Source organism: Acipenser ruthenus, chromosome 9 (genome assembly GCF_902713425.1).
Source record: "Acipenser ruthenus chromosome 9, fAciRut3.2 maternal haplotype, whole genome shotgun sequence".
Lineage (NCBI taxonomy): Eukaryota > Metazoa > Chordata > Actinopteri > Acipenseriformes > Acipenseridae > Acipenser > Acipenser ruthenus.
Window position 1 is genome coordinate 7,568,089 of NC_081197.1, and position 19,178 is coordinate 7,587,266.

General features: G+C 36.6%; 1 protein-coding gene across 3 annotated transcripts in view; it reads left to right on the forward strand.

Moving 5' to 3' along the window:
- Positions 1-19,178, forward strand: part of LOC117405690 (cGMP-dependent 3',5'-cyclic phosphodiesterase-like) — a 171,831-nt gene that overhangs the window by 104,422 nt on the left and 48,231 nt on the right. For all 3 annotated transcript variants that reach the window (XM_059031030.1, XM_059031031.1, XM_059031032.1), the window contains exons 3-4: positions 8,737-8,826; positions 11,791-11,882. In XM_059031030.1, coding sequence (XP_058887013.1) covers positions 8,737-8,826; positions 11,791-11,882 — 182 coding nt within the window. The remainder of the gene's footprint in view (positions 1-8,736; positions 8,827-11,790; positions 11,883-19,178) is intronic.

Genomic DNA, 19,178 nt, shown 5'->3' on the forward strand with positions numbered 1-19,178 from the left:
TAATAATATAATACAGTAAAAGAAAAAAAATGAAGTATGGGATTTTGGTTTATATGAACTAATTTATTAATCATATTGCATTTATTGCAATGTGCTGTTTGTATGTGTTGGTTGTACACTATATCTTTTTTGGTTTCTCATGAGCCCAGGGACCAGGGAAGTGTTTGTTGCTCAGCCCATGATTAATTAGATACAAAAAATATATCCAATTTAATAAGACACAAGCTCCTTAGGTGCAAGCTAAACATGTGGGGATGCTTGTATTGCCAGTGTTGTCACGGTAACCGCTCGTTATCTGCATTCTTTCAGAGGCACATTGAGACTCTGTTTGTGGAGCAGTGTTATTTCTGTCTTTTAAATTGGTTTGTCCTTCCAAGACTATCCACAATGATAATCCAGCGCTTGTGTGTAAAGTAAGGTACCGTACTATATGTACGAAATAGTGAATCCTTCCTGCTTTTAACCTGCTGTGACAGTTATGCCTAGAAAATAGCTAAACAATGCCCAAATTTGGAAAAGGACGCAAGTCACCTTGGCGAACCTCAACAGGCAACAGGGAAGGATGCCTGAGAAGTTCCTGTACAATTCAATCCTACACAATCCTAGAATATGCTGGAAGTACATTTTTAAACTCATTCTGTGGACGGGCAATGACACTGCTCTTATATCTCTCTTTTATAATGCACATATTATCATAGAATGGTAATAATTCAAAATAGATCTAGAAGCCTTAAAACAAATACATAAGCTTTTTCCAACATGGTTTATGGTTGTAATTAGTAATAAAATGGTGTTCATTATGAACAAGTTTTTATTGTCCATTTAAACCAAAAGCTTTTTATTTCCCTTCCTAAGACCATTTCATGAAGGTAGTTTTACTACCTTCATGAAATGTAGGGCATTCTCTAGCTGTGCCTCTTTATGTCATGAAATTGCTTTGACTTTACCATCCGTTGTGAACACTATTGCTTTTATCACCTTTCCTGAGCCTGCTTTTGGTAGAAGAAAATAATTACAAAATGTTCAGGCAGATTTGGACCTGCGTATCATTCTTGCCCCCTGTGGTAACTGCACTCACTACCTGCTGTACCTTGGGATCTTGTGATTAACGCTATATGTGCAATAGCTGGAGGTAGAGTCGACTGCATGCTATGCTGTACTGCAGGTGTAAACGATGGAGCTAGGACAATTTACTAAAATGTTACCAATTATGTGTCATTTCTAAAGAGAATTTTTTATGCAAGTATATTTTCTCTTTCTCCTCCGGCAACACCAGGAACCATCACTCACCTGGACTTCACACAGCGTATAGACTTTTTGGTATGGTTTACATTTGCTAGTGTTGTAAAGAGCGGCTGGGCATATTGGAAAGAACTGCTGGGAAGCTATGTCAGGGCCCTTAACAGTTCCTTTCAACAAAAGGCCCAGCTGTCACCAAAATTGATTAAAATCCCTGAGTTCTAGTTTTGTTGCTGTCTTGTTCCCAGCAGTGAGGCTGCTGCTTTATTGTATTACTTGGCTTTAATAGGATGCTGTATATCACATCAGCGGGTGACATGTCATTTTGTGAGTGACAGATGTCTCAGAGGTCTTAGATCTGTACAGTCCACAGAACGGTATTGTTGAAACTGTTTTTCAGTTCAGATCCAGCCAATTAGATTGAGAAAGACAATTTCACTGTTAGATTCCTTGCTGCCAGCTCCAATCTCTTATGGGTATTCATTTAAATTGAACTGATTTTTTTTTTTTTTTTTGTATTTCAGTTTCCATTTTTTGTTACTGTAGCTGAACATTTAGGCTTTATTATGGCATAGACATTAACGCGGGTGATAGTAGATCAAGTTATATTATCCTTAGTTCGATCACAGGTTCAAACTCTGTCTGGGGATAACATTACACCAGTTAGGTGTATGGAGACAATTCGTTTTCTGGATAGCTATTCAGTTGGTGAAAATCTTAAATTTAGTCAATTAACTCTACCAGTACCTAGTAGGGTGTAAGGGAGTGGGATTGTATTATATATTCTATGTATGGAATGCCCCGTGCTAATTAAACTAGCACAGAATGGTTCTGTTAGGTAGGAGTCCAAAATTGTTGAAAGCCAAACATTATATGTCTGACGTTTATACTGTTGCACTTTATGGTATTCTATTAGAATGAAAAAAACATTATATTACAAATGGGATTGTACTGCAATAGAGTGCAATTAGCTATAGAATACACCATGATTACCAACAAGGTCAGAATCTTTTTAAAGGCATTCTCTGCTCTCATGCACCATTCTAACCTGTATGTTATTGTTTTTTCTTTTGGTCGTTGTTGTTTGTTTTCGACTAAAGAAACCCTTGAAAAATGAAGCTGCGTTCTTGATTACTATGGCAACCTGAGCCCACTACATGATTTATTTTTGTTTTGTGACTGAATTGAAGTATAACTGTTATAGCATTGATCTTCACTCAAACAAGCTTCTTCCCAATGGAAACTATATTTTTCCTCTTTTAAAAAATTGAAGAAAATCTAAAATATAATAAAAGAAAACATTAAAAATGACTATTTTACTGCATAACCTTTAATTTTAACAATAATAATAATAATAATAATAATAATAATAATAATAATAATAATAATGTAACTGTGCATAAAGATACATCATGAATCTCAATGCTGCATTTGCCATTGTAAAAGAGCAAACATTTCAATCTTCTAAAACTAGAAATAAATCAACTAAGAATATTAATGAACAGGCTGCTTCCCCAGAGGGGCACACAATGCAGTGTGGATGTGGAAGCTTGGCAGCGAAGACTTCACGCCCAGTGGAAGGACTGGATGTATTCTACAGTGCATGTGTCTCCAGTGTTTCTAGGCTACTGGAGATACAGCTCTGTTGGAATAACATCCAGGACCGTTGCCATCACCTGCCATCATCTGGAACCTGGGAACAATGTGTGAACACTTAGCTTTGACTGCCCAAGCGGAGGCCATGGACTAGCGGAGTTCACTGTATGACCAAATCAATGTATTTGTAATGGCGTGTATGCATTTTTGAATTTTGTAAATATTAAGTATATCAATCTTGGCATATTGATGCAGATTGATGTACGGTATACATTCTATCTATATCAATAAGCCAAGTTGTTTTCTCTAAGGCCAGTGAAATAATAAGAATGATTAAAGAGACACTTACAAAGGATGGATGTCTGTCGCTAAACAAAACTATTTGCATTTCTAAAGCAATAGTTAGAATTTCGGGTAGCAGTGTCTTCCACTATACTTCTTTAATCTCCATCAACACTGAACTGCTGATGCCATTACTATTTCCATCCAATTCCTACCTGGTTGAGAAGCTCCGAAATTAAACAACTAATCAATCCACTGACTTGCCTGTAAAAAGGTCCATTACATTAAGGTTTAAAAATATGCTAAGTTCAGTGGTACCCTTAATATGATTCATTTACTAACAGTGCTGAACGACTGGGTGGAGCTTTTGTTCTGTATTTTACCCAAAATAAAATTCCTGAGGTGTGACTGTCAAGACGGTGCAGTATTTAATGCGGTGTCCTTGGCAGGCCTTAGCCAGGGTATTTAGTAAGTGAGGGGTCTGAGTGAGGAAAAATGGATACAATCCCTACCCCTAGTCTTGATGGAATTCATTTGCTGTTTCCAAACCGCACTGTATCACTTTCATTAACAGGATTTTAATTTTGATCTCTGTGTGACATGGGGGCTAATTAACGTTGCAAGAAGTTTATCCCAGTGAACAAGCCATATGGTGCCAATTTATTCCCACAGCTCTGCAGTTGAGGTCAGGTTCTGTGCAGTGACGTGAGTTGCTGTGTATTTATTATTTTATAGATCATTTGTTTTACATGACACGTGACTGGTCTTTATAATTTAATTTAATGCAGCAGCTAATAGGAACTTGAAGTATTTATATTCAGAAAGTGTACTTCATTGAGTATGCACATTTTTACAAAGGTCTTGTACCCATGTGGGCAGTAAGGCTTTTCCCCCACTTAGTTAAAGAGATAAGACCTGGTGGATTTAAATGACAATCAAACACAGCCCATTAGTAAGCAAGGACATAACAAACAGAGGATGACATCCTTGAATTGATTTAAATTCCTAACAAATATGTGAATTACCTTGAAAATCAGTATCTGTATTCTTAAAAACACAGCTACTGTATGATTATGGCAAAGGACAAAGGATTGCAGCTTATCTGGCTAGGTGTTTGTGAAGAGATATTTCTTTTTGTATGAGTGTACCAGTGATTATTAGACACCCCTCTAGTGTAGTACAGGTATTGTTTTATAAACGCTAAAAATCGTAGGAGTTTGTAATAATACTTAAAGAAACCAAGTTTAGGTTAACAATCATTTCTACAAAAGCATTTTCATCAGTGATCAGAGGATAGACAGAGCTAGATTCTAAAAGCTATTGCTGCAAATTGTCATTAGTGCATTTATTTTTCAGAAAGGAAAAACTCGCACAACAACGTTACCAAACCAGAAATAACCCACTCAGACGTTTCATTTAGGAGGCTTGTATGTAGTCTTGAGTTGTTTTTTAAAAAAAAATCTTTTTAGAATTGCAATTCTGTTTTATCCTTTTAACAAAAACGCACTAATGGATTTAATGGCTTTGGGAATCTAGCCCATAGTTTTTTTCAAAATGTTTTATGCTTCTGTGTTTGAAGTTATGGCAGATTCGTGCTAAAACAGAACACATACTGTATTGTAAACTGTGCTGTACCATCTTACTCAAATACGCGTGCTTTATCCCAGAAGGGCTTACCTCATTGTCTGTAACAACTTCTTTAGGAAAACCATTATTTGGGTGAACAATAGAAAACTACAGTACTTTACAAAGCTTCCAATAAACAAAACAAAACAAAAAAAAACTTCTGAGTTTTTAGGAGCTCCTTCATGGTCCTAACCACACAAAAGAGTTCCCCGCTTTACATTTCTTCATATTGCATAGGCTGCAAGAGTAACTGATTGTATACACTTTGTAACCCAGGACAAATACAGCTTGCTGTGTAAGACACTTATAATGGGGTCATCTAAGGCTAATGGAGAACTATCTATTATATTTGCTACTGTTTTATTGATGGCTGTATTCCAGTATTTGGTATAGTAAAGCAGAAATATATCATTGCTGTATTCATTCAGTTACATTTAGAGAATGATTCCAGTCTCAGGTATCATAATAGATAATGAGTTGACAGTATAGTAATGTTGTTTGAATTTATGAAGCTTCTCAATGGAAATGACAGAATGTTCTATTACTGAATTGGCAATTAGTCAAGAAGTTGTTTTTCTCTGAATCTTATCATTTGTTTGGATTGGGGTTTTTCGCTGTATGAGGATATCATTTATTCGTGTTATCTCTCTACAAATCCCAGTTATATACTCTAAATGCTACTGCATGTCTTTCGGCATTAGACATTTACTTGAAAGTCAGGGTAAGTTAATTTTAGGTTGTCTCACTGTATATTATTAATATAGAATTAGAGAGGATGCATGAAGCCAGAAATGAAATGCAAAGAGTTACTTTTCTCTGAAGTATGTGGAAGATTGTATTTATTTATTTATTTATTTATTTATTTATTCAGTTTTACCAGGATAGGTCCCGGGGGAGGTCCTGGTTTTCACATTAACCAAACCAAATAATAAACTGGTTTTATTCTTCTTATAGTGCTAGATAAATGTAAACTGTTACTTTTAATGCATGATGTTAAAATGTAGTTACATCATATGTATTCTAAAGCTATATATTTTAAATATATGAACCATATACACCAAATATATTGAGAATATATTTTTTTCTATATGGATCTGGTAGTGTAAGTGGGGTATCATTTTCACACATAACGATATGTGCTGCAGTCTGGATCTGGGGGTAGAATATTTATAAAAAAAATATATATATAAAATATATATACAATATATAGGCATATGCAATAATGCTCCCATGGCAACCCAATTGTATCAAGCGTGTTAAGATCATTAATATCATTCTCCGGGGTTCAGTGGCTATGGCCTCTAGCAAACTGCAGCCTGGCTCACGTACATATTGGCATTTCAGATTGTGCGGAAGTGTTAATTACTGGAAAAGGTTAGACCATGAAATACAGATCACCCAGACATTAGGTGGGATGGTGGCAGGGACTTATTCTGGTCCCCTTATGTAGATGTAATATTGGAAGTGTACAGCACTATACAGTAAGCGTACTGCCAATGAACAAATGGTTTGTTTATAGTGATCTAACATTTTTACAGGGGGGGGGGAGTTCTTCCAGTCTCTTTAGGTGCTCTGCATAGCTTTAACTCAAGGCATTAATAGTTTAAAGGGAGCAGTATTTCTCTTACAACTCACATCCCAAATGACCATGTAACGCTAGCTAAAATCAATGGCCAGTTATTTTTAAACACAGGCCTACGGACTCAGCTATAGTATAGAGTTGACGGTGCACCGTTATCTCAATCTATCTTGATGGTACCATTTTCTTGCTGACAGGGGGTCAAAGTGGTGCATGTACAAATCCTATGTGTTGAACAAAAGCAGTATATGAACCCATACCTTGGGTCACAGAAGCTGGTGTAATTCCTACTGATCTACTTTTAATTTTGTATTTATTCAACTGATCCTGCCTATCCTTTTTTCCAAAGTCGTACAATAGTAGATTGTCTTTTTAGACTTGGGTCCTGTTCAGGAATGTATTTTTAAAGACAGGATTCACTGCGTTCACATTTATTCCAGAGATATTAAGTACTTTCTGTATTCTGAATGTTAAAAGGTTAAACAAGTTTGGACTATATTAAAAGTTTAGTTTTAGAAAGGTCAAAACCTATTTTATTTTAGTCTGATTTTTTTTTGGGGGGATATTTTGGCAGCATTTGACTTTCAGTTCTCAGCCTTTTATTTAAAATCCATGAGCTGGAATGCGTTGTTTTTATTTTTTTTATTGCAAAATTGGATCCTGTTAATCCCAGCCTGAATATCTCCATTTTAAACAAAAAAAGTGCAATTTCAGTCATAACATTTTACAATCATTCATTTCTACATTTTACTTGCCTGTGAAGAGGGGTTTAACTCTGACTCACAAATCCTTGCTATCTTGCCAGTTGCAGAAAGAAAATAGATAAACTTAAATCTAGTTTAATTTAAATAAAAAGTCAACATGAATTTTAAAGTTAGGTTAAACTTAAACTGGTGCTGACTCTGTTTTGACCAATGCTGAATATGTATATATAGGCTAAAGTAGCACAATGAGTTCACACACTTTAGATTTAGAAGCCTGGGTTTAAATCCTTGTAAAATGCAATTGTACTAAACAGAACTATTAAGGTGACAACAGCCAGTGTCCAATGCAAGGAGTTTTGTATCTGTACTGTATCACGCTAGTTCTCTGCACCAGAATGTTCTTGTTAAGCAACATAGCAGGTCAACTTAACAAATCCCTGGTGGTCCAATTGCATTCCTGGGGGCCTTGGTCAATCATTGACATACAGTCTTAGATATGCACTGTATGCTGTAAATCATATGATAAGTATATTCATTGCAATTTGGCAGTTCAGTTTAGTTCTTATGCTTTTAGACTTCTCTTTTGATCAATTGAAAACATACGCTTCATTTTTGCCTGTGGGCCAAGATGAATGCAGCAACAGCAAATGTAAACCAAGTCTAAAAGTCTTTGGAAGGAGGAGCTGTCACACGTAGGTGGCTGCAATTTATTTTATTTACATTTTGTCCTTGCTTTTAAAAGGGCAGTGTCTCCTACCTAAGTTGCTTTGAATTGTGAAGAGTGAAGAGAATAGGTGATTTTGATAGGCCAAAACCAAAGCTAGAGGGAGCTTCTAATAACCTCTTTATACTTTACAAAGCAGCGGGTTGTGTGAAAAATGGCATTGACAAGCAGCATTCAATATGCAAAGGTGAATAAGAAAGGGAAAAGTAGCAGGATGCTCAAATCCATTAAGGGGGCTCCACACTTTTCTTGATGCTTATTTTTCAGCTCCAGAGAGCAGTACAATCACATCCTGCCTCGCTCTCTATAACAGCGTACAGCACACTTAGTCTTTCTCAACATCAGCTTTGTGAGGTGTTTAATTGATTCAACACTCCTTTCATAAATAGATGGCCAGGTCAGAATCCTTGTTTAGTTCATTAATTTTAATGACCAACTGATCACTTTGGCCTTCAATGAGTGACAAACTCATTAGGATGTTCAATACATATTATCACAACTGATCTTTAATGAAGACTATTAAACTGGAATGAGGAAATTAATAACAGTGTATTAGAAAGTGAACTAAAATAATTGTTGTGTAGGCAATAAGCCTTTGAATTTACAGTCCATTATCATGACCTGTGCCTCAAGCTGGATTCTTTGAGATTCAGGTTTGAAATCATTCGTATATATGAATATATTAGACGCGGTATAGTTTTTATCTGGTATTTTACATCATTTTCCTTTGTTTGAGCACAGTATTACCAGATTTCACTTAAAACTAAACAAAAAAAAAATACAAGATACAATCATTGTTGTTAATAAACAATTACAAGTAGTATAACTGCCTAGTTAAAGACCTTCCATCAAATAGGGATAAGATAGCGCCAACCCTGCAATTTTGGTGTAGCAGTATGATAGACTGATATGTATGCCCCATGACATGAGTTTTAGGAACAGGTCCATATAATGCTGTTTTATCTGTTATGTTTTTTTTTCCCCAGGATGCACTGCTAAGCCTTGGCTCCATCATAGAGACCAGTTCCATACGGGAAGTCATCAAAGATGTGTTTGAGGCAGTGCTCCCGAAAGTGGTAGGTACTGTAGCTTTTATCATGGCAAAGACTTCAACCTTTTCCTTTAAACTGTCACTGTAATTACAGTCCCAGAACAGCAGTTGAATTGATTGTTATTTCATTAATATTAAACTGTTGTACCAGAATTAATGTAACATCACATTGTCACTAAGTGAAAGAGAAAACTCCTATTGATATCCTATAACTTTCTTGATAATTCTTCACAATACAAAAGTCAATCCAATTGTGTTCCATTTCACATGTCTGGTTGGCCAAATGAGTTTCGGGTACCCACAATTGTTATTCAATCCCGTAAACTACAATCCTGTCATTTCATAGCAATTGCCTAGAAACATTCACATATATTAATATGAAAATAGTTAATTTTACAGCTGATTGGGAGAGCATTACTTTAAAAACACTTAAGGTTCAGACCTTCACCCAAAGGAAATAGAAGTGTTTACAGATCATACTTATGAAAAAAAATAAAAAAATACCAGTCTGCATGAAGCAAGATGTATAAACCGTATACAGTATAAACATGAACTGAGAAACCCTGTGTAAGGTATATATTGACTGGTAGATTTAAATGTGTGGCTTTTTGGGGAGAGTAGATTGGGGGTGAGGGTGGGGATGGATTTTGTGAATTGTGTGATGTTATGTTCTTTTTGGGGAGAGTGAATTGGGGGTGAGGGTGCGGATGGATTTCGTGAATTGTGTGATGTTATGTTCTTTTTGGGGAGAGTGGATTGGGGGTGAGGGTGGGGATGGATTTTGTGAATTGTGTGATGTTATGTTCTTTTTGGGGAGAGTGGATTGGGGGTGAGGGTGGGGATGGATTTTGTGAATTGTGTGATGTTATGTTCTTTTTGGGGAGAGTGGATTGGGGGTGAGGGTGGGGATGGATTTTGTGAATTCTGTGATGTTATGTTCTTTTTGGGGAGAGTGGATTGGGGGTGAGGGTGGGGATGGATTTTGTGAATTGTGTGATGTTATGTTCTTTTTGGGGAGAGTGGATTGGGGGTGAGGGTGGGGATGGATTTCGTGAATTGTGTGATGTTATGTTCTTTTTGGGGAGAGTGGATTGGGGGTGAGGGTGGGGATGGATTTCGTGAATTGTGTGATGTTATGTTCTTTTTGGGGAGAGTGGATTGGGGGTGAGGGTGGGGATGGATTTCGTGAATTGTGTGATGTTATGTTCTTTTTGGGGAGAGTAGATTGGGGGTGAGGGTGGGGATGGATTTTGTGAATTGTGTGATGTTATGTTCTTTTGGGGGTGGATTGGGGGTGAGGGTGGGGATGGATTTCGTGAATTGTGTGATGTTATGTTCTTTTGGGGGGTGGATTGGGGGTGAGGGTGGGGATGGATTTCGTGAATTGTGTGATGTTATGTTCTTTTTGGGGAGAGTGGATTGGGGGTGAGGGTGGGGATGGATTTCGTGAATTGTGTGATGTTGTGTTCTTTTTGGGGAGAGTGGATTGGGGGTGAGGGTGGGGATGGATTTCGTGAATTGTGTGATGTTATGTTCTTTTTGGGGAGGGTGGATTGGGGGTGAGGGTGGGGATGGATTTCGTGAATTGTGTGATGTTATGTTCTTTTTGGGGAGAGTGGATTGGGGGTGAGGGTGGGGATGGATTTCGTGAATTGTGTGATGTTATGTTCTTTTTGGGGAGAGTGGATTGGGGGTGAGGGTGGGGATGGATTTCGTGAATTGTGTGATGTTATGTTCTTTTTGGGGAGAGTAGATTGGGGGTGAGGGTGGGGATGGATTTCGTGAATTGTGTGATGTTATGTTCTTTTGGGGGGTGGATTGGGGGTGAGGGTGGGGATGGATTTCGTGAATTGTGTGATGTTATGTTCTTTTGGGGGGTGGATTGGGGGTGAGGGTGGGGATGGATTTCGTGAATTGTGTGATGTTATGTTCTTTTTGGGGAGAGTGGATTGGGGGTGAGGGTGGGGATGGATTTCGTGAATTGTGTGATGTTATGTTCTTTTTGGGGAGAGTGGATTGGGGGTGAGGGTGGGGATGGATTTCGTGAATTGTGTGATGTTATGTTCTTTTATTTTTATTTTTTACCTGTCCTTCATTTCTCTATTCAGCTATTCTCCTTTTCACACTCTTCAGAAATATGTCAATTTTTCTCAAGCCACGTCCTTCTAGTTCTCATGACAACCAGAAAGAACATTTTCATATTTTCATCTCACTTTTCGTACCATTATTATGTGAACTCCATTGAAGTCAAATGTATTGCAGTCCATTGCTGTACCAAGGTTGCTTTTAGAAAATATAAATGTTTCACAGGGTCACTGTAGACAAAAGAAACTAGCTACTACCAATAAACAAATAGACATACAGAAAACTAGATTGTAAGTGAAGATACTTTACTAGAAAGTGAAATGCAATTTTAAGCATAATGCATTAGTTGAAAGAATATTCTTTTTTTAAGATGACGATTACGAAAACTATACAAAATGCAGAACCTTTAAAGACCAAAAGAAAGTTTTTGATGATAAATCAGAACAGTACTTGGATGTTAAACAACGATTCAATGGTTACATGAACCCCTTGTTTCTGCACGTAAAGTACATTGGAGTAGCACAAAAGAATAGCAAGTAAAGTTAATACAGTATGGTACCAAAAACTATGTCAAAACCGTAGGTAGCAACAAGCTTAAGTTGGCTAACATTTCCAAGTATAGAGTAGTAAGTGAGAGCTTATGTAAGCTTTAACTAACGCTTTGGACAGTTTTTTACCAAACCAGGTCTGAATTGTTCTACAAGTAGCAGACTTACATCTCTTGCAGGACAAATTCAATCAAGCTGTCTGACCATGGTACATTTCTAGACCTCAATGCCAGTTCTGTGGATAAGAGGTTTTCAATAAAGAGTTACCGGTATTGCTCACACAGTCTTGAGAATTGTCAAATTAATCTTTATTGCAAGAGCACTAGCAAAATCTTGTTATGCGTTTCCCTTTGCAGGAGAGCATATGTATCTATCTGTTGGATGTGGAAACCAACAAGTTGCTATGTGATGACCCTCCACACGAGCTGCCCCGAGAAGGACAACTCAGGTAAGCCTGTCTTCACTTCTGGTACCTCCTCCTGCAGTCCAGCACACAGTGACAGGAACAGGGTTCAATTCAATATGCAGAACATTGCGTAGTGTGTGCTGTAAATATATAAAGCAGGCCAGCTGAATAAAAATTGCATTTTGAAATATCAATGAAGATAAATGATAAGGTTGACAGTGTATCGCAATTAAACACAATGGTTTACTGCCACTTAATGACAAAATGTACACCAATTATGTGTTTTGGCTAAAAAAAAATACACTGATATATTATCTGCAATATAGTTATGCTAGACATAATAATAATAATAATAATAATAATAATAATAATAATAATAATAATAATAATAATAATACAACAGGCTGTAGTATCTGTTGTAAATGCGATTGCAGTGTAGCCTTTGGTCCCTAATCAAAATGCTGTCATGAATACAAATAATCAGTTGTTCTGGCCATGTGATGAAGCAGCAATGGTCATTTAGCTCAAAACTATTTTTAAGCTTGGTTTGTTGGCTCTAGGAGAAGAGGAAAACAAACAGGTTTTATGATGCAAGAAGGTGAAGTCTTACCTAACCAAAATAATTGCCTCCAGTTTGAATGGGTCATTAGGTTTGACTGTGTCCATAGGATTATCAATTTTAATCCTAACCAAGGATGTAACAGGAAATAAAAAAAAACTGGAATTCTTGAAATGGTAAACATCATTAGCGAAAACAGCTTCTGTTTTATGCATTGTAATACATGACCACAAGATCATACATGTTTGATTATTAGTTTGCAATATCCTTGACATAATCCTTGTAATGCACAGTGTGTATTCCTATAATATAGGATATAGTAATTGATGGGGCATTCCAGATATAGCACATAATAATTATTTTATTTAAAACAATGTTTTAATATTTTTACACTAAAGTTGCTACAGTAAAAATGTGTACCTTTATAGCAACACAAAGCCAATCTGTTTGGATTGAATCCTCCTTTAGGACAAGAGCTTTGTTTGGAGAAATGTTTTAAGGGGGGGGCAATAAAAGTATGACTTTTATCAGTTAGCAAAGAGATTGCACTTTGCAAAGGGTTAATTAACTAATAAGGACAGGAAGGATGCAGGACTGACTAAATTGTTCGGTGTAGATTCATTCTCCCAGCCTGGACAACGGGGCTGTAAATCTTGCCTGTTGCATCTGTGCAATGAAAAGCTGTCACCAAATTAATAAACCCAGAAAGGTTTTATGACTCATGGAGCTGTCTTTTTTTAACCTCAGCTGGCTGATGTGTCCCAGGGGTTCCCGGGTGACAGAGAAGTGACAGAGGGATTGATAAATGGCATCACTTCTATGGGTTCTTTCTCCTCTGATTGTAGTCTGAAGACAGAGACCAAAGGGACGACACATTAAATATCATGAAAGATAACAGGCTCTAGACCTCGTAAGCATTTGATCTTTGTGACTGTGGCTCAGACTTCTTGGCTGATTCGTTCAGATATCTTTTTATCAGTTAAACAAATCATCTGCCGGACTCCTGCATTGACGTGATTTTTACTGTCAATATTTATGTACAAATGTCAGTTGATCCCATTGTATGTAATTGTAGCCTTTTGTGACAGATTCTTCTTTCGCTTTGTTACAGTTATTCATCTGTCATGGCTTATTTTCTGATAACAATCTAGCTTTATTGTTTGTTTTAAATCTACATTATTTCAGTTGTTCAGCTTAGTCTGGAAAACATGTAATTTTTTACAAATATTTATATTTAACTATGTATCTGTTTTTGTTTTAGATTAGCTCATCTACTAGGTGTGTCAGGCTTGATTTTTAACAGTGCAAATGCCATTTAAAAAACTTGGATTTTAAGTGTCTTTCTTTAAACTATAAAGGTGGTATTAAGGATTACAACCCTATTGTACTACTGTAAAGGTTATTATTTCATGTTCAACTCTTCATTGAAACGTTATCAAACACCAATTTTAGAAACTTGATCACAAGTGATTTTGTGATCACAGGTGATTTTGAAAGCATACATTTGTTAATTTATTCATTAGTCTCTGTGGATGGAATAAATTCATACTTAATTAGGTCATTTATCACTAAGAACGTATCCATTCTGTTCTTTTTTACAAATGTAAAACACAAATTTTAGACTTAGGTTGGGACCAAATCAAAACTTTGACAACCCGCTAATTGCATTTAACAAAACTGTATTTAATAGCGTTTTCTTTTTATGAATAGAAGAAATAAGATACTTACAAAAAAAGAAAATGCTATTAAATACAGTTTTGTTAAGTGTGATTAGCAGGTTGTCAAAGTTTTGATTTGGTCCCAGCCTTAATTTTTATTTGTCAGTTTCGTGAAAGAATAATTTACTAGAGCTAGTAAGAAAAAGTTAGTGAATCTAGCTCAAAGATCTTAAAGCCAAACTAAATTGTACTCTTCCCATTTCAAATCCATGCTCTAAATTCCCCTGTGAGTGTTTCCAAAGTCAAACCCTCAAGTTATTTCCCAGAGCTGTTCTCGTAGGAGTGCACTGTATAGAGGTCTTTTCTTGTGTACTACATCATCAGAACAGGCGATTATTTAGAAGTTAGCTTGCATAGCCAGAGGGGTCTACAGAGCCTTGTATAACCATCTGTAGAGTAAATGAAATAATCAAGAAAAGATGGCATGGTCCATTAATGCTACCCTGGCCCAATGATGCAGCATACAATTGTATTCTTGTAAGGGCTGATTGCTTCTCATTCTTAGACAAGCTTGTGTCATGACCTTATTTAAGTATTCCTTCCTCAAAGTATTCTGTCAGTGTCTGGTGTGGTCTGTGTTGGTGCAGGAAGAAATTTGCCCTGTCCACAGTTTCTTTTTCTTCTTCGTTTCACTTTGAAGTGAATATTCATTGGCAATGGGTTAGGTCAGTTGGCTTGGAGCTGTCAGGCTGTCAAATAGATCACAGAACTGACAAGATCTGTTTGTCAGGGAAGTTCACATTTAAAGATTAAGGACTTTTCTCTTATTTATAGTCGGGGCACTCTTCTTTGCTCAGGAAAGGACATCTTCTGTGAAAAAGTATATACTAGAGATAGAAGCCTGCCTCAATATCAGATGCAAATAACCTTTAAAGGAGAATAAATATGAGCATTCCATCTCACAAAAAGGAAAGACAGAAAGTGCAAGGCTGACTTGCACGGTACTGTTTAAGCTATCGTGTGGATATTGTTTGTATTATATATTTTAGTGCATAAAGATGCAGAATCTCACAATGAGACAAAAGCCAAGTGGTGGAGGAACAAATGCTTTGGTGGATTTATGTCCTTATTATTCCTAGTGTTATCTCTGCCTCGCTTCTCCCACACTACTCCACTGCTCCGCTCACACCACTGGCTCCCGATCACCACTCGCATCCAGTTCAAGACTCTTGTACTCGCCTACCGATGCCTTGACCAGACTGCACCCAGCTACCTCCAGACCCTCATTTCTCCCTACACCCCCATCCGACCTCTCCGCTCCGCCTGCAGTAGAAGACTGGCTGTACCTCCACTACGCTCCCCTGTCTCCAGAGCCCACTCCTTCTCCACCTTCTCCCCGCAGTGGTGGAACAACCTTCCTACGGATGTCAGGACTGCACAGTCCCTGACCACCATCTGACGCCTCCTCAAGACACACCTCTTCAGACAACACCTGTAAAACTCAACTCTTCCCTTCTGGACAATATAGCACACTGCCTTTAATGTACTTTAACTTGCACTTATCTGCTACCTATTTTACTGTATTTAATCCTGCACTTAATCCAATCTGTAGTATTTTGTATTTCACCTGCACTCGTATCTAACCCTGAATTGCCCCGATAACAAATCGTACTGTTTTGTATTTTCTCTTATTAGGACTGAAGTCATCATATATTTATATCCTTCTCTTAATTGTACTGTAATTCTTGATATGTATTTTATTTTGTATACAACTGTAAGTCGCCCTGGGTAAGGGCGTCAGCTAAGAAATAAATAATAATAATATTTCTACAGCATGTATGTGCTGTCTGATGTGTGCTGGACTTCAGCCAGGACACGGGGTTAACACAATGGTATTGGTTGTGCTTTGGCCCCTGGGAGCAAGCAGAGTTTCAAGGCAGCCTTTTATGAAAGTGTTAGATCCCTACTGTAGCGGAACACATATGTTTTATGTGTCAATCCTTCATAAATAATAAAGGTGCTTGTCACTGCAAGTTGGACCTCCTCCAGAAGTATCTTTTATTCACTTGAATGTCTATATTTTGACACAGATTGTATGTTTTCGTATAGAGGCGGTGTAAACAGGTAGTTCTAAGCCCATTTGCCTTCACAGAAGTGTTAAATGTATTTGACAGATTTGAGCTGATTGGCTGTATCACTGCCTGGAGAAACGACTCTATCGAAAATACTGCAGTGAATCCCATCTCTCCTGAGCTATGAAATACATCACAAAGTTATATTGCAGAACCTAAGCTCTCTGTCCAGCTGAAGCCCAGTTTCAATATCAGGACCTGAGGTGAAAAGGTGAAACTTCAGGGCTTTTAAAATTGCCATTAAGACAGTTATTGAACTTCAGTTAAATCTTGGATCTGCTGCCTCTTAAACCTTTAACAAGACCCCCTCCTTGATTATACCCAGAACTAACCAGATTCCCAAGCACCTTACTGAATTGATATATGTCTGATCTGAACTGACTGTAGCTACTGTAAGGCAGTATGTGAAGGCAGATCATTGCTTTTTGAATCCACATTTGAATAGGAATGTGTATTTCAGTAGCTCCCTCTTCTTCTGAATAAGTATAGAGAACCTTGCACAAATGTTCTGAATATTTGGGAAGGTTTGTTAGAATCACCTTCATATTGTATAATTGCCTTCATAGAATTAATTGACTTTAAGGCTGGTCGAATGTATAAGAAAACAAACTGACTCCCAAAAATAAACATCGTAGTAATTTTATACTAGAGGGTGAGATGTTTTTTCCAAGATACACAAAACAACCCCAAAACTTAAAGCAGTTATGAAACAAGTGTTTCCAACATTTAAAAAGTCGGATTTGTTGAGACAGGGGAGTGGGTCTATTTTAAAGTGGTGGTAATTTATTATTATTATTATTATTATTATTATTATTATTATTATTATTATTATTATTATTATTATTATTATTATTATTTTTAAATGATATAGGCAGTATGCCCTGTGGTAAAAGATTCACTTTGGAACCACTATTTCTTTCTTGCTTACAGCTTATTGACTGTCTCTGTTAGAATGAGTCAGTAATTCAGTGTTTGAGGAAGTGGTTCAGGCCTTGTCTCAGGTACATGGAGGATGGCTGTGTCTGGTTACTTGATGTACAGTACTGTAAACCGAATAGTAGCGTTCCTACATTTGCACCCCAAAGAAAATGATATCAGCTAAACATAGTTAAGACAAGTTTAAAATGTATCAGTTAAATGAGATGATCTTTTGAGTGTGGGATGTTAAATGTCATTTTGACTAGTATCTTTTTAGACAGTACACAGCGAATTGTATTTAGATACAGCTGTGGTTTTCTTAATTACTGTAAAAGCAAAAGTTCTCAAAACAACCAACATCCTCTAAAACAATATAGTCAATGTTTAGTCTGAACTCTAAAGAAACTGGCATTCCACTTGTATGAGCTTATGTTTGTGTGATATATGTGATAAAGGATAAATAAAATGTGTTTATGAGAACCTTTCCTGCAAGTGGATGTCTGTTTAAGGAATTCCTCCCATGCTACGCAACCTCCTTTAAAGAAGTACCCCCATCTCGCCATCCCATTGCTTTTCGTTTTACAGACATCAATTTGAATTAACTTACATTGACCTTCTTATATATGGTCAATCATTTAATTGAAAAAATGGGGGAACCTTTCAGTCTGCCCCCCATCTAAATGCATGTGCATACATGTGTGTAATGAGGATCTACTTCTATGATACTCAGATCTATACATTCATAAATCTAGCCTTGGTGAGATACGGTATGTTGTTAACATTATTTATTTATAAAAAATCCTAAATTGCAGGGTTCTGTGCGGCCGTGGTGTGACACTAACAGACCAGTGTTTTGTGAACACCTCCAAAAGCACTATCAAACCAGTTAGATTAATTAATTACACTCAGCCTGATTTTCACCTGTTTTGTACTGTTTTTATTTTGTATGTATAACTTCTCCTCATGGAACAAACATATATTTTTAATATATGGTAGAAAAGTATGATCCTCATACTTTTCATATATAGAAATTCTTTTTTATATATATAAAATATATGGGATATATTTAAAATATCTTTTAGTCTGTAATCCATATATTTATTTTATGTGGGTTCCAGACTAATTAGAAAGAAGAGTTAGATTCTGATTCTGACTCTGAATTGGGAAAAGAAATGTACAAATTTATTAGATCTAAATTAAGAAAGAGGGTAAAAATTCAGGCTACTTACATGTTGTGAATCAGTACTCCAACATGGATTTCAAGAGTCATTTCAGACTGAGCAGGACTTTAGTTCAGGTGTGGCTGTATGTTCATTTTGAAACACAGTGCGAGTACACTGCTGTATTTTCAACTGAGATCCTGATATATTTTTGCAGTTTATATTCCTTAAGGATAAATGATACACCTGATTCTTCTAAAATAATTGAGAGCATTATTTTGTAAAAGTTCTTCATTTTTAAAATCATCTAATTTGGTGTTTCACAATGTGAAATACCAGGTGGGTTTTTATTTCATAGTTTTTTGTGCAGATAGTGACATGCTAAATTAAACTTAATAGTAAATTCATACAAACGTTTTGACGTGTTTAAAAAAAAAGTCTTATTATGCTAAGCAGTACTCTTGATTATTTTTTTTTACATGACTTAATTACTACGACATTAAACACCCAAGTTAGATAATTAAAAAAAAAAAAAGTGTGATCTTTACAAACGCTATCAACTTAAATTAAAATTTCTTTGCTTTTGGATTTGACTACTTAAATTGAAGCAAAAAAGTTTAATAAATGAATGAGATTCAATAGGACTTCTATTATTTAGCATTTCTTAAACGATTTGCCATCTCAGAGTTGACTACAATGTTTAATTTGGTCTCCATGGCAGCGTCCGTGTTGTTTTGGTGAATCTCACCAGCTTTCTAGCCAGGTGAGTCTGGTGGCTCATCCATGAGTTTAACAACAGTTTGCTGAGTGTCATCTGTTGACTTTAAGAACAGTTCAGTGGCCACAGAGTGTCACCAGCTGAGCAAACAGTAAACAAAACAATGCGCCCTATACGTCATTAGAAGGCCCCA